Here is a 14,761-nt window from a genome sequence, read left to right on the forward strand (position 1 = left end):
TCTAGACCTAATTTGCTTTAGACTAATCAATAAAACTTAACTCCTCTCCCGCAGCTTGTGTCCAATTGATTTTCTTTAACCCATCACCCCCCCCCCTTCCTTGATCATTTCTGTCTGCATAATGTTATATGTGCAAAATAACTAAACATGATTACAATTTCTCCTTTTATTGCATACACAATACAACATGTATTATCCTCTTTGTGAGGGCACCTTGGTACCGCATAAGAAAACAGAGCATGAGACGCATAAATAGCTATACAAATTCAGGTATAACTCCCTTTTTTAGAAAAATCATTCATGTCATTTGCTGAAAAAAGAAATCATGTCCATTTAGGAACGGCCTCAAAGCAGTTGTCAATACGTCTGCCTTTCAATACATGTTAGTCGGATTCTACAGTGAGAACCCCCCCCCCCCTGCATTTAACGACATGGACGTGATCACGACAAACGGCCCATTCTTGCTTAAAATGTATAAAGTAAGAGGAAAAAACCTACATAATGTATGTTATAGCCATAAATTATATATTTCCATATTGTATCTAATGTACAATGTGTACACAAACATTTTCTGAAAATATAAGTTTGCCTGCTGGGTATTGAAACCGGTTGCTATGTTGGTAAGAGTGCTTTTACCGAGACACTTTTTCCAACAGCCTCACTCAAACCATAACCTTAACCATACTGCTACTTTGAATTAACCAGAACCATTAAGCGAAGTCTTATTAAAAGCGTAATCATAACATGGGTGTGTGAGTGGTAAACACTTACTACTGCAATGACCGCTGGTTCAACCCAGTCACAGATTTTAGTTTTGTACGTAAGACTTGCAGATACAATATGTAAATATTACTCATGGCTATTACATTTTTCCTGTGGTCGATATAGTACCATTTACTGTTTCTGATGAGACCGTGTTGCAGCGACAAAACAACAAAGAGTTAGTATCTCATAGGGTTGGGCGATATGGCCAAAAATGATATCGCGATAACGATAACAATATATCACTTGATCGACTCCTACAAGTCGGTTGGTGCGCCTGCGCAGTAGAATCAGGAAGTGTCGGGGGCAGCGTGAGCCTCCCACGCGTTACTCCTCGAACACTGAGAGATCGAGCTGCGCAGGTGAAAAGATGCGACTGCTGTTACCTCAAGTACCGGAGGGGACTTGTGCTATGTATGACTTAGTCCTCACTGCAGCCGGCTTGTGGGAGGCAAGAAACAGCGTTCGTGACAGGGGAGGGTTGAATTGGATGATACGAAATTGGGATGGGAGAAAATATAGAAAAATGGGAGAAAAAGTGGATCAAAAAAAAAAAAACAATATATCACTTGATATTGTAAGTATAATTATTATTTATTTTAAACAGATGTATGTTTATTTTGCAGCAATTCTTTGTCGTTGCCGCCATCTTTAGTGTTACAGCCCCTCACACTCCAGTTCTCAGGCTGCAGCTGGTTTGAAAGCTAAAGTAAACCGGCTTCTCTGCTGTCTGTGGCTCCAGGGGAGTTGAACTGGCTCTGCTAGTTTCTTTTCTATCTTTTGGTGCATTTTTGGTGGACAAAATGTGTTGCACCGTGACTCGTGACTCGAGTCTAGCTCTGCTAGCACACAAAAACAGAAACCTACTGTGTACAGACGGTTTCAAACTGTATTTTAAATTAGAAAGCAAACAAAATAAATGGACAAGAGAAAAATAAATCTCAATTTGGTCAGTATTGTCATTTGGACAAGCAAAGCCAAGAACGAGTACCCTGTGACACCGGTCATCTACACACTTCCCAAAATCAAATCCACAAATCCCAAACAACCCCCCTTCCTGGGAGACCCATTGTTAGTAGTGTATCGGATCTCTGACCACCAACATCTCCACTTTTGTGGACCAGTCTCAAGCCATGGGTGACCTCCCTTCCCTCCTATATATACACAGGATTCCATTGATCTCATTAACAAACTAAAGGCCACTGTACTACCAGATAATGCTACGTTTGTTGTAACTGAGGGGTACAATTCCCTGACTGTATTAATAAGTATGGTATCATTAAACCACTACTGTCTTATGTACATTACTACTGGCCATACAGTACACAGGTATATGATATGAACACCTCCACAATGACACGGTTCCACAACAAATCTTGGTTAGAGTAATATTTATTATTATAGCAACGGTAGGTTACAGAATGATAACTATGAATTGCGCTTGTAAGGCGAAGAATGTGCATGAGTAAGTCAAGAGCGTAAGTCCATTAGAATAGTACGCAGGAGATAATAAATACCACCTGTATCAATAGGAATTATATCTATGGTACACTAGTAGGGCAGCGGGAGATACTAGTAGGGTCCCTCCGGTTGTAGGCCAGCAGGGGGAGGAAATGTTCGAATGCAAACTCTGGATCAACGGGGAATCAATAAGCTCCAGCTACGGGAGTCGGTACATTACTCCCTTGATCGGCAGACGAAAGCAGCAGCTGTAATCCAAGTATGCGTGCAGCATAGGTGAAAGCCGGCCAGCCTCTCCCAGAGACGGGCTCGAGTGATGTTCCTCACGGGTAAATCCCACACAGTAGTGGGTGTAGACGATTCTCCTCCGCTCCAACAGCCACAGGACCAAAGCAATAATCCAGCTGGAAAGGGCTCTGCATTCACCGGTGTAGATTCTCCGGTGCGCGGTACTTCACATTAACTAGGTCGAACTTGACGTTATTCCACTAAGCTCTGACACTTTTACTGTCCTATTCGCACGCGGTTATAAGTGCTCTATTTAGATGCACGGTTGCTCACTTCACTTGGTCGTTGACTCGTGATGAAGGCTTTACGTTTGAGGGTAACGCGTTTCTAGGTTAACTTGACTTTAGGCTAAGTGCTGCTGTATCCACCTGCGACGTATTTATACGTACAGTGAATAATCTAGTACCAGCCTTATTCCTGTCTCGTATTCTTGCGCCGAACCGGGCATGTCCAGGCAAGCCTTGGCGGTGACTTTGAACTAGACCTTGGGGGTATGGCAGTGGCGCCTAGTGGATCGCTTCCAATAGGAGAACGAAATATTATGGTCTGTACTAGGTAAAAGGGATATTCCGTGTATATGTACAAAGAATACACAAGGGATATCAGACGATATACAAATATTATGCAATATATATCAAGTAGTAAATATATATTCGGTTTAATCTGATCCTTCGTAACATTTGTCACTTTAGATGTGACTAGTCTGTACACCAACATCCCACATGATGGTGGGATTGAAGCGGCACGCACCTTTCTGAGCCTCAGACCCGAGACTGATAAACCCAGTACTACCTGCATATGTTACCTAATGGAAACTACTGACCAACAATTACTTTAAGTTCAAATCAGATCACTATCTTCAAACCAAGGGTACGGCCATGGGGAGTACTATGGCCCCCAACTATGCTAATCTGTACATGGGTCAGTTGCGGAAGAAAAAAATCCAGACATATTGATATATCAGCGCTACATTGGCGATATTTTCATTATTTGGACAGGGAGTGAAGAGTCACTGGAGGCATTTCATAAGTATCTCAACGCAGCTAACTCCAATTTGAGCTTCACTCTAGAGGCCAGCCCCAGCAGCATCAGTTTCTTGGATGTTTTGGTCATCAAGGAGGGGAACACTATACATACTGATTTATTTCGCAAGCCTACTGACAGAAACACTTTACTACGGGGTGACAGTTTCCATCCCACCCACCTCATTAAGAGCCTCCCGGTCAGCCAGTTTCACCGAGCCAGGAGAATCTGCAGCCTTGATAGTCTATATCAGAGACAGTCCACAGACCTGAGCAGGAGATTCCAGGAGAGAGGGTATCCTACAGAATGGATAGACAAAGCTGCTAACCGCTTTGATGTGGCCACCAGTGGTGCAGTCCTAATATGGGAACTGGTAACACGCCACGCCACGTGCACGCGCGCGGGTACGTGCATGCGCACAGAACTGATTTATACACACACACACACAAGCGCATATACGCAAGTGCAATCTTTCTATCATACAAGCTCTTCTTGCTCTCTATTTGTGTGAATGTGCGCGTGGAAAGCTGGCGCGCAGCACAGACGCTTGATTCAATATCATAAGCAGGTAGACCCCCATCACGAATTCCGAGCCACATTAGTATTCACCTCCACTGCCTGTGTCACACAGAATGAAGGGGGAGATGCATTCAGATAGCCAACACCCAGACACTTAGTCTACCTGCGCTTTTTGTTATGTAAAACGGTGACCGGGTACTTAGTCACAATGAATGGATACAGCGCATTTTTGTGTGCGCGTACACGCGAGTACACATCCGTGCGCGATCGCGCGTACTTCTGCCTCAGTGATCTGGTAACACGGCGTGTAACCGGGTGTGACCGCGACTGCACCACTGGTGGCCACACAGGACGAATGCCTGCAACCTAGCATTAGACCCACTAAGGACCAGTCCCTGCTGTGCTGCACTACATATTCTCCTGTAGGTTTTGAATTCACAAAGATCCTACATAAACACTGGCATCAACACCAGGCATGCGTTGTTCATGGGACGGGGTAGCACGGTGTGCAAGCTCACTGAGTATTAAAGATTTGAGCAGAAGCGCGTGCACGCACATGCATGGTTGTGCGCGCATGCGCGTGCACTCAAGAACGCGCTGCGCTCGACTCGGCTCGTCTGTTTACCTGCCTCCCGGCGCTACCTCGCATTATCATAACAATAGCCGCTAGGCCGGTGTCTTCAACCACGTCTGGACTCTTTGTGATGTAAATATGGAATGTCCCAAGTTGCTGCTGTTTACAGAGTGTATTGTTGTCCAAAGGTGAATGATGTATGAGGACGTGTCTCACCGTTTGGAATTGACAACTGTTTTGATTTAACCCTTCATTCACCATCATTCACCTTTGGACAACAATACACTCTGTAAACAGCAGTAACTTGGGACATTCCATATTTACATCACAAACTTTGGGACTGAGTAGATAATTAATTAATCTTCTCTTTATTTTTATTATTTATATTAAAACTGAATCAAACCATAAACAAGGTTGCCTGTTGGGATGTTAGATCCTAATGTGAAAAACTGATTTTATATGTCTGCACTTTATGTGCTCATTTTATGCCTGTCTTTCTTCTGTTGTGAAGCACTTTGAGCTGCAGTTTCTGTATGAAAGGCTATACAAACAAAGTGTATTATTATTATTATGTGCGCGAGGGAACATATGCGCGTGCGCGCGGGGCCGCCCGTGCGCGCGGCGTCATTATCCTGCGTGCCGGCTCAGTCCATATTAACAACGCACCACTGATCAACACTGATCCCAAACTCCAATCTGTCTTCAAGGAACCTCCTACCGTAGTCTACAAACGCCCCCCCCCCCAACCTGAGAAACCAACTAGTGAGATCCTACAGCCCACCCACTGCTCACAGACCCACGTTCCTAGATAACACCCCGGATGGGAACTACAAGTGTGGCAACTGTGCACAATGTGGGTACACGATGAGCAAGACCTACACACATCCACTTAATGGTAAAACCCTCAGAGTTCGTGGCTTCATCACCTGTAGCTCCACTCATGTCATCTACCTAATAAAATGTCCATGTGGCCTGAGCTATGTAGGCAAAACCAACCGGCAACTCAAAACACGCATCAGTGAACACCGCAGCAACATCAGATGTGGTGATGAACATAACCCGGTTGCAGTACACTTTAGACAGGCAGGTCTATGTATATATACCCCACCCCTTTTCACATGTTGGTGACACTTGAAAAAGGCCACAGGCCGAAACGTTGTGTTAAATTATATTAAACTTGGGAACACTGCAGACTGTGTGCTGACTTTTTTTCACACCTTTTATTAGTAAAATGACAACAACAACAACAAAATAACAGCTTAAGTTACTTTCAAGACACTTAAGGAGAAAACCGGGAGCTTTGAACCCTGCGACTGACCGACTGATTTGAGTGAATTCTTGTTTTCCGAGGGTGCGGGGTCAGGTGCGGGTCAGTTTGTCCGGTGGCATGAACCCCGAGTCTCCCAGAGTCCTGAGGGCCACCTTGCCGCTGGGGCGGATGGTGAGCCATGTGATGCTGCCGTTGTTCAAGCCCATGCGCAGCCAGCCTTCTGGAGGAAACTGAAGAGCCCTGTGAGTAAGGATGGGTATCGTTAGGATTTTATCGATACTGGTTAACGGTTCGGTACTTTATCGATACTCTTATCGGTTCTTTTTGATTATTTTGCAAGAAAAAAAGACAATTAATTAAGAACAGAATCGACATTGCTTTATTATTCTTTTATATAACTTTATATAAATAAATATTATTTCTGCAGCAGCAATGTTTTAAATGTGTCTGAATTATAGACTTTTTAATAATCAACAAATGTAAGATTTTATTTTTTTAAACAATTCGTTTTACAGCAAAAGGCTAACAGAAGTTCAACCAAACAGTTGCATGGCAACAAATAAAATAATAATAAAATGAATAAATATAATATTAAATAAATAGGCTACACATCTCTCTTTGTGTTACAAATTGTGCTCACTGATATGAACATAGGCCTCTACTTACTTTAAAAAAAGAAAAAAAGGAAATATGTTTATGGTATTCCACCATGCCATGTGTTTTATTTTATAATGCTCATGATTATTGCTGAAGTCTGAGTCATGCTGTGAGAGAGAGACAGAGTCAGACTGATGGAAAGTGTTGGTGAATATCAGGAGGATTTTGTAGAAAAGAAGATGTTCAGTTTGAAGCACAAACCATTTGAATTCCAAGGTGGTTGTACTCATCTAACAGGCTCTCGCTTTAAAATGACGAGGGTTGAATTTTGGAGCGCAATTTCAATTGTTAAAAGTACATTAAATTAACTATATCTTAGAAGTTTGAAACCACGGCACAAAATACAATGCTCATCATTTTAATTGACAGCCTGCTAGATGAGTACAACCACCTTGGGATTTAAATGGTTTGCATATCAAGCTTTTATAAATCTGGCCAGATCCCCTGATTCAACTGAGACTGCTTCTGGGTCCACTTCCTGATTTTCACTAAGGTTCTATATGGCGACTGAAATTACATTGGAGAGGAGTAACCATGTACTACTTAAAAAAAATATATATATATATATATACACACACACACACACACAAGCATTGGCTCTCCAGTCTCCACTCCATACAGCTAAGAGGTGAACAAGTCTGTTTGCAAAGGTTTCAAAACCTCACACTAAACAAGCATTATTCCTTTTATGTTGACAAGAAAAAGCATGACTGTTGTGGTAGCATAAGCAAGCATATTACTGACCATAACCTTGATGGCAGGGATGCACCAATACCATAATAGCACTCCTTTCTAAAAGAACTTCCAAGTGTGTAAAGTTTCATGAGGCTGTGCGATGATCCTAGAGGTGAGGTCAAGTTGAATGGGCCTCACATAGTCACACATGAATACAATAGGGCTCTTTGGCCCCACAAAAGGTCTCAGCTTTACAGCCATATCCAATGTATGAAACTCAAAGACTGTAGGGACCACAGTATGCTGAAATAAGCTAAATATATACTAAATACAATTTAAACATTTTTGCATGGGACTAATATAACTATGGGACACGCATTAATCAGGCATGGCTGTAAAGAAGGTCAGAGGTCAAGGGACCCCTTCACTGTCAAAATGTAGCTGGACTTTGGAGCAACCTTTAAATGACCTTTCACGGTGAGCTAACATGACATGGCTGGTATCTTTGGGATCATCCCTATGTTCCCCGGGTCCTATGTTCCCCGCTTTATTGATTAATTGACATTTTTATAAATGTTTATTATTTTATTAATTATTAATGTCCGCCTTGTTTCGAACTGGTTAAGCTTAGGCCCTCTTTTGAAGTTGGTCACTGGAATTTCCCTAAGGGGATTAATAAAGGAACATCTCATCTTATCGGGGCTGGTGGTCTAAAATCTTCAATCAATCAATCAAGCGGGGAACATAGGACCCGGGGAACATAGGACCGGGGAGACATGCTCCCGTATCTTTCACAGTGAGCTAACATGACATGGCTGGTATCTTTCAGGGTGAGCTAACATGACATGGCTGGTATCTTTCACAGTGAGCTAACATGACATGGCTGGTATCTTTCACAGTGAGCTAACATGACATGGCTGGTATCTTTCAGGGTGAGCTAACATGACATGGCTGGTATCTTTCACAGTGAGCTAGCATGACATGGCTGGTATCTTTCAGGGTGAGCTAACATGACATGGCTGGTATCTTTCACAGTGAGCTAACATGACATGGCTGGTATCTTTCAGGGTGAGCTAACATGACATGGCTGGTATCTTTCACAGTGAGCTAGCATGACATGGCTGGTATCTTTCAGGGTGAGCTAACATGACATGGCTGGTATCTTTCACAGTGAGCTAACATGACATGGCTGGTATCTTTCAGGGTGAGCTAGCATGACATGGCTGGTATCTTTCAGGGTGAGCTAACATGACATGGCTGGTATCTTTCACAGTGAGCTAACATGACATGGCTGGTATCCTTCATGGTGAGCTAACATGACATGGCTGGTATCTTTCAGGGTGAGCTAGCATGACATGGCTGGTATCTTTCAGGGTGAGCTAGCATGACATGGCTGGTATCTTTCAGGGTGAGCTAGCATGACATGGCTGGTATCTTTCACAGTGAGCTAGCATGACATGGCTGGTATCTTTCACAGTGAGCTAACATGACATGGCTGGTATCTTTCACAGTGAGCTAACATGACATGGCTGGTATCTTTCAGGGTGAGCTAGCATGACATGGCTGGTATCTTTCAGGGTGAGCTAACATGACATGGCTGGTATCTTTCAGGGTGAGCTAGCATGACATGGCTGGTATCTTTCAGGGTGAGCTAGCATGACATGGCTGGTATCTTTCAGGGTGAGCTAGCATCCAGGCTGTACAGTGCTACGAGCCTGTGCTAGTAGAGAAAAATATTTGGGGGCACCCTTGCTAGTACTGATTTCAACCCTTTCATTCGTATTTCACTCCTTTTTTTCGAGGAATTTAAACATTGCGAACTAATCTTGTTGGCCGTTTTCTATAGCTCTCCTCCCTCTGTCTCTCTCCGTCTGCCCGAGGAGCGGGCTGTTACTTACACACTCACTGACACTCACATGCGGGTACTTGAGAGGTGCTGTCCGTGCTGAAGCAGAGCATAGCGGACTAAGCGGAGAGAACGAAACGTTTGAAAAAAGCATGCATAGCATTAAGTTACACTGCTATCTCCTATCTTAACGTTAGCAAGCTAAGCATGCATAGCACGACGTGTGTAACATTAAGTTACACTGCTATCGTTAGCAAGCTAAGCATGCATAGCACGACCCGTGTAACATTAAGTAACTTGTGTTCCGTGGGGAAAGACCGGTCATCACTGCATACAACTTGGTTGAATCCAAATATCCATTCAGAAACTTTGTATTATGAAATAATTCTGGGATGTCTGACTATTTCCCTATGGTGCGAGTTCAGCTGACACTGTTGACACGCCCACTACGCAAAGCGTGCGCTCTCACACACACTGCTCCGGTCATGCATCCACTCAACTCATGGAAAATATATCATCAGGCTATTGTTCTAAAAGTATCTCTACTAATAAAATAGAGTATTGAACAGTTTTTAACAGCTGGGTATTGGGTGTGACATTCTGATTTAAGAACTTTCTATATAAAATAGAAAGTCCCAAAATAGTTAATTTGTCTGACTGCTTGTATTAATTGATCAAAAAGTAGCCATGTGCAGTAATAGTTATATAAAATAATAATAAAGCAATGTCGATTATGTTCTTAATAAAATGCTTGCAAAAGAATCAAAAAGAACCGATAAGAGTATCGATAAAGTACCGTACCGTTAAGCAGTATCGAAACGATAATAGTAGTATCCATAAAATCCTAACGATCCTAACCCATCCCTTGTTATCAATGAAAGAAGAAATGTTTGCAGCTGTGGTAATACTTCAGTTGGTTCATTATAAAAGATACAAACCTGAAAACAAAAGCACTTAAATGTTAAATAAAAGGACCACAGTAATGAGGCAGGAGGGAAAAAAAATTGCACTATAATGGTAAAATTGTTAAAAATAAAAATAAAATAAAATATATTCTGTGCCCCTAGTGGAAAAAGCTTAGCGTACAGCCCTGATGACATGGCTGGTATCTTTCAGGGTGAGCTAGCATGACATGGCTGGTACCTGCAGCTTCTACGCCATCTCATGATGTCACAGCTTGCTACAGCTTACTCAAGACTAATGTTGCATGGTGTGCCTGCTGAACACCTCCGATAGGTTACACACACACGGACCTGGAGCAATGATTTCACATTTTAGTATTGACCTATCTCAAGCTCCGACCCTCTTTTATTAATCATCCAATCACAACCGTCGCTTTTCTCAGACGAACAAAATTAAACAACAGTTGTTGTGATTGGATAATCAAGAAAAGAGGGCAGAGCTTAGTCTTGAGTATCGGCAGGATGTTTGGTATTGGTGCATCCTTACTAGATAGTTGTAATGGTTAGGATGAAGAAGCCATTAAAAGGGGCACTTCACCAAAAAAAAAATAAAAATCGATTTATTTTGTACATAGTCTCTCACACATCCAAGAACCCTAAACCGTTTTGCACACATTTGTTTAGTTTGACAGTTATTGAGAGTAAATGAGTTTGAATATGGCCACTAGTGATGTCATCGAGGACATTGAATCCTTGTGTTGTGTTAACAGCTCAATGAAATGATAAGGTAGCAGTCCCTATAAGACCAGGATCTAATTAATGGAGCTGTAATTGGAGCTGTAATTAACAACATTCAATGTCCCCGATGACATCTGAAAGATATGGCTGGTTTTCGTTATGATTATACCAGGATAAGTACATAATGTTAAATACCTTTTTGCCTTAACAAATGTTTAGTTTAAAGTTAGCTGGGATCGGTTTGTAGGAAAACAGATGAGGCCTGGCTATAAGACTGATCGACAGAGTTAGGCCGCCTCAAGATAACAGTCTGGGGGGGGGGGGGGGGCGACATTCTTAAGATAATGAACCGACAGGAAAGCTATGGGCTTTCAGAGAACAACATCGGAGAGAGAGAAAGGCGGCCCTCCTGATGGGCTGGGGGAGGGGAGAGAGCGAGCTAGAGAGCGGACGAGAGAGCGAATGAGACAGATCAATATTTTCTTAGCTTTACTTCTCTACCTCCTTCATTTCATTCTGTATTAGACCTCTGTTTTATGTAAATAAATAAACTATCCTTTTTTATATAAACAGTCCGATTCAGTGTACGATTGTTAGAAAATGCACCGGGGAAGAGATGGGGGTGTCTTAGCCAGTAAGCTGTGAGAGTACGGAATTCCACCACGAACGATTGCCTCGATGGAAAACAACACAACGCAGAGGATTGAGAGATGGCAAGGACAGAGGCTGATAACGATCGACAACCAGGCTGAAACACCGAAATCGTACACATCGCTGGTGGCAATATTCACTCATTTACTCTCAAACTAAATTAGTGTGCAACTGCTTAGAGTTTGTGAATGTATGAGAGATTATGTGAAAAACCAAATCAGCATTTTTTTTTTTTTTTGGTGAAGTGTCCCTTTAACTTCCAGCCCACACGACGACGAGAGACTCTGGTCTCAGCCGAGGCCCAACCCAACCAGCAACACACCTGCAGACAAAGTAACGGATGACGTTGGCATGACAGACGATGATCTCGTAGCTGTCCTCCTTCTGCTTGGGGTCGGCGCGGTGGATGTGGTGTCGGAAGGCGGCCTCGATCCGGGCTCCGTCTTCATGGTACTGCTGCAGGGGGGCAGAGAGGGTGAGGGTGGCAGCTGCCGTGTCAGATGGGAGGATCCAACTCAAGGGGGCGGCACCCCTCATAAGCACAGAGGCAATAATATGACATTGAAATTGCATTGCAGGGAATGTATGATCCATTCTTAACTCATTCAGCGCCGGAGCTTAATCCGCGAGATGGCGCTAGAACGCCACCGCTTTAATCAAATGGGGGGACTGCGAGATTTGCGAGTGCTTAAAATATATCTTAAATTATAGCTATGGGTCTAATACACCCGTCAATTATCAGTGTACAAAACGGATAGTTTTTTCATCGGTACATTTCTGTTTTATACCGTTTTGAATACGAGTATAGTTTGTGATTTCTAGTAATCCCAGGAAAAGATGTGATAATAGCCCTTTAGTGAAAAACACGAAACACGGTCATTTTTCGCCTGACTATCGAATCTTCCTGAAATCAACGCTAGATCATCATTATTATCCTTCCTCGTGCAAGCATGCAATGTGGTTTAGACGCCCCCCCCCCCCCCCCCTCTTGCCACCAACAGCACACAGCCACACATACACACACAGAGACAGCGTTGATCGGGGTAGAAATAAATATCAGATCAACAATCAAATTTATATAGTGTTCTTACCTTGTATCTGATGTAATGCAAAAGAAATAATCCAATTATCTGATCGCCATTCCAAATACTGCTCGTGGAGGTCCGTACCACATTACCGACCATTACACACTGACGGACGGGCGGGGTTACTGTTCAATGCTATCGTTGCAAAGGCCTACCTCGCCTGAGCACCTAAACCCCGCCCGCACGACTCGGATCGTCCCAGAAAAGAAACTACACCATTCCCAATGGGGTGCAATACCAGCTGGAAGGCGTAGGCGGCGGTATTTGCCCTTTTGCGAGCTCAGACCCATTCCCAACGATAACACCAGGCTGGATGGATGAAAATTAATAGATATCGCTAATAAAAGAAATAACGATTAAAACCCGACTATACTTGGGTCTGGCGCTGAACGGTCGGCGAGTTAACCCGACTATCATCATGACTGGCGCTGAATGAGTTAATGCATTAATGTACAGTTTCTTCGCCCTCAAATGGATATATTTTCTTTTAGGATCTCCGTCTCTTAACACATTGAGTGCCACGGACGCGTTTTGTCGTTAGTTCATGCCGACCTTTGAGTGCCCCCGACGCTATATAGCGTTTGTTTGTCGTTTTTTTTTATTGGCGATTTGAATTCATATTTCATCAATCGAGCCTCGGGTTAGTGCTGCAGAGTCTCTCTGAGCTCAATTGGGAAGATACCGCTCCCTATCGTCTCTCCCTGTGGTACTGCACTCCATTACTTTACACTGGGGGTGGCCAGTTTGCTCATTTTACTTTTCCCTCAAGCCAACTGAAGGATAGATTGTGCTCGCCGGCCCGGAAAACGTGTGGATTATGTATTTACAGGTCCCAACACTAATCAATAAGCGTGATCGATATTTTGAATGGCGATCAGGAATTGGAATAATCTTTTTGGATAACATCTGATCTCAGGTAAGGAATTTATTTTACCAGTCTTAGGATAATCAGAGCTGTTTTCACAGAGATATAAGCGTGTGTGTGTGGCTGTGATCGCTGATGAGGAAATGAGAGAATCGATTTTTCAGCCCGCCTCTATAGCGTGCATAAGTACACATATACTATCGATATGACAACGTTTTTGTGTATGCTAGAATATTCCAGTAAATGCCTTTTATCACGGAATCTATATATTTTCCTGAAAAACGAGGGCTTTTCAAAATGCTATAAAACAAAAATTAACCGATTAAAAAACAATCCGTTTCGACAATGTTGACTGCAAACAAGTCATTGATAAGCGACAGGCAGATTAGACACATAGCCATCATTTAAGACAGAGATTATGCGTTCACAACGCTATAGACCACTACACTTCCGCGTTACATTGAAATCAGGGAGGAGATTGCGGGGGGTCAAATGAATGAATGTGGATGAGAGCCTTGACATTAAGTGATTGCAGATACGGCTGTGGGGGTGCTAGAGACATGATCGAATAGACTTGTATGCGCCTGAGTCTCCTGAACACGGCGCGAGACATTCCTAATCGATCAGAACTAAATTGGCAGCGAAAAAGACCGTTTTTAAGCATCGATTTCCCCATGCACATGCGCAGATTGGCCACAGAGTGTGACGCAACGCACATCCACCTGGAATGTTCCATTAGAGGGGCATTAGAGGGGGTGTTGTGTTGTGAGAATGATAAGATAGAATTAAATATACAGTAAAAGGAATACAGTACAAATATACAGAAGTCTACAGTAAGTGTAATATTGCACAGTGTTGTGCATTCATAATCAGTAGCTTAGGCTACATAGTAGGCTAATAACAGCCTATTCTAGTCTAGCAGGTGCTGGTATAGACTAGTAATGTTGATTTTCAGTCATCTATGACATTTTTGGCTAGATATACCGTATATCTAGTAAGAAAATGTCATTATATGTCATATGTCATATTATACGTCTATACCAGCACCTGCTAGACTAGAATAGGCTGTTATTAGCCTACTATGTAGCCTAAGCTACTGATTATAAATGCACAACACTGTGCAATATTACACTTACTGTAGACTTCTGTATATTTGTACTGTATTCCTTTTACTGTATATTTAATTCTATCTTATCATTCTCACAACACAACACCCCCTCTAATGGAACATTCCAGGTGGATGTGCGTTGCGTCACACTCTGTGGCCAATCTGCGCATGTGCATGGGGAAATCGATGCTTAAAAACGGTCTTTTGCGCTGCCAATTTAGTTCTGATCGATTAGGAATGTCTCGCGCCGTGTTCAGGAGACTCAGGCGCATACAAGTCTATTCGATCATGTCTCTAGCACCCCCACAGCCGTATATGCAATCACTTAATGTCAAGG

General features: G+C 42.9%; 1 protein-coding gene across 2 annotated transcripts in view; it reads right to left on the bottom strand.

Moving 5' to 3' along the window:
- Window positions 1-5,842: 5,842 nt before the first annotated feature.
- Window positions 5,843-14,761, bottom strand: part of pgam5 (PGAM family member 5, serine/threonine protein phosphatase, mitochondrial) — a 33,475-nt gene continuing 24,556 nt past the window's right edge. For both annotated transcript variants that reach the window (XM_084307305.1, XM_084307304.1), the window contains exons 6-7: window positions 11,689-11,822; window positions 5,843-6,137 (exon numbers count right to left, since the gene is read on the bottom strand). In XM_084307305.1, coding sequence (XP_084163431.1) covers window positions 5,987-6,137; window positions 11,689-11,822 — 285 coding nt within the window. In that variant the 3' untranslated portion in view covers window positions 5,843-5,986. The remainder of the gene's footprint in view (window positions 6,138-11,688; window positions 11,823-14,761) is intronic.

This window comes from Notolepis coatsorum (genome assembly GCF_963971535.1).
Source record: "Notolepis coatsorum genome assembly, chromosome: 2".
In the NCBI taxonomy this organism is placed as follows: domain Eukaryota; kingdom Metazoa; phylum Chordata; class Actinopteri; order Aulopiformes; family Paralepididae; genus Notolepis; species Notolepis coatsorum.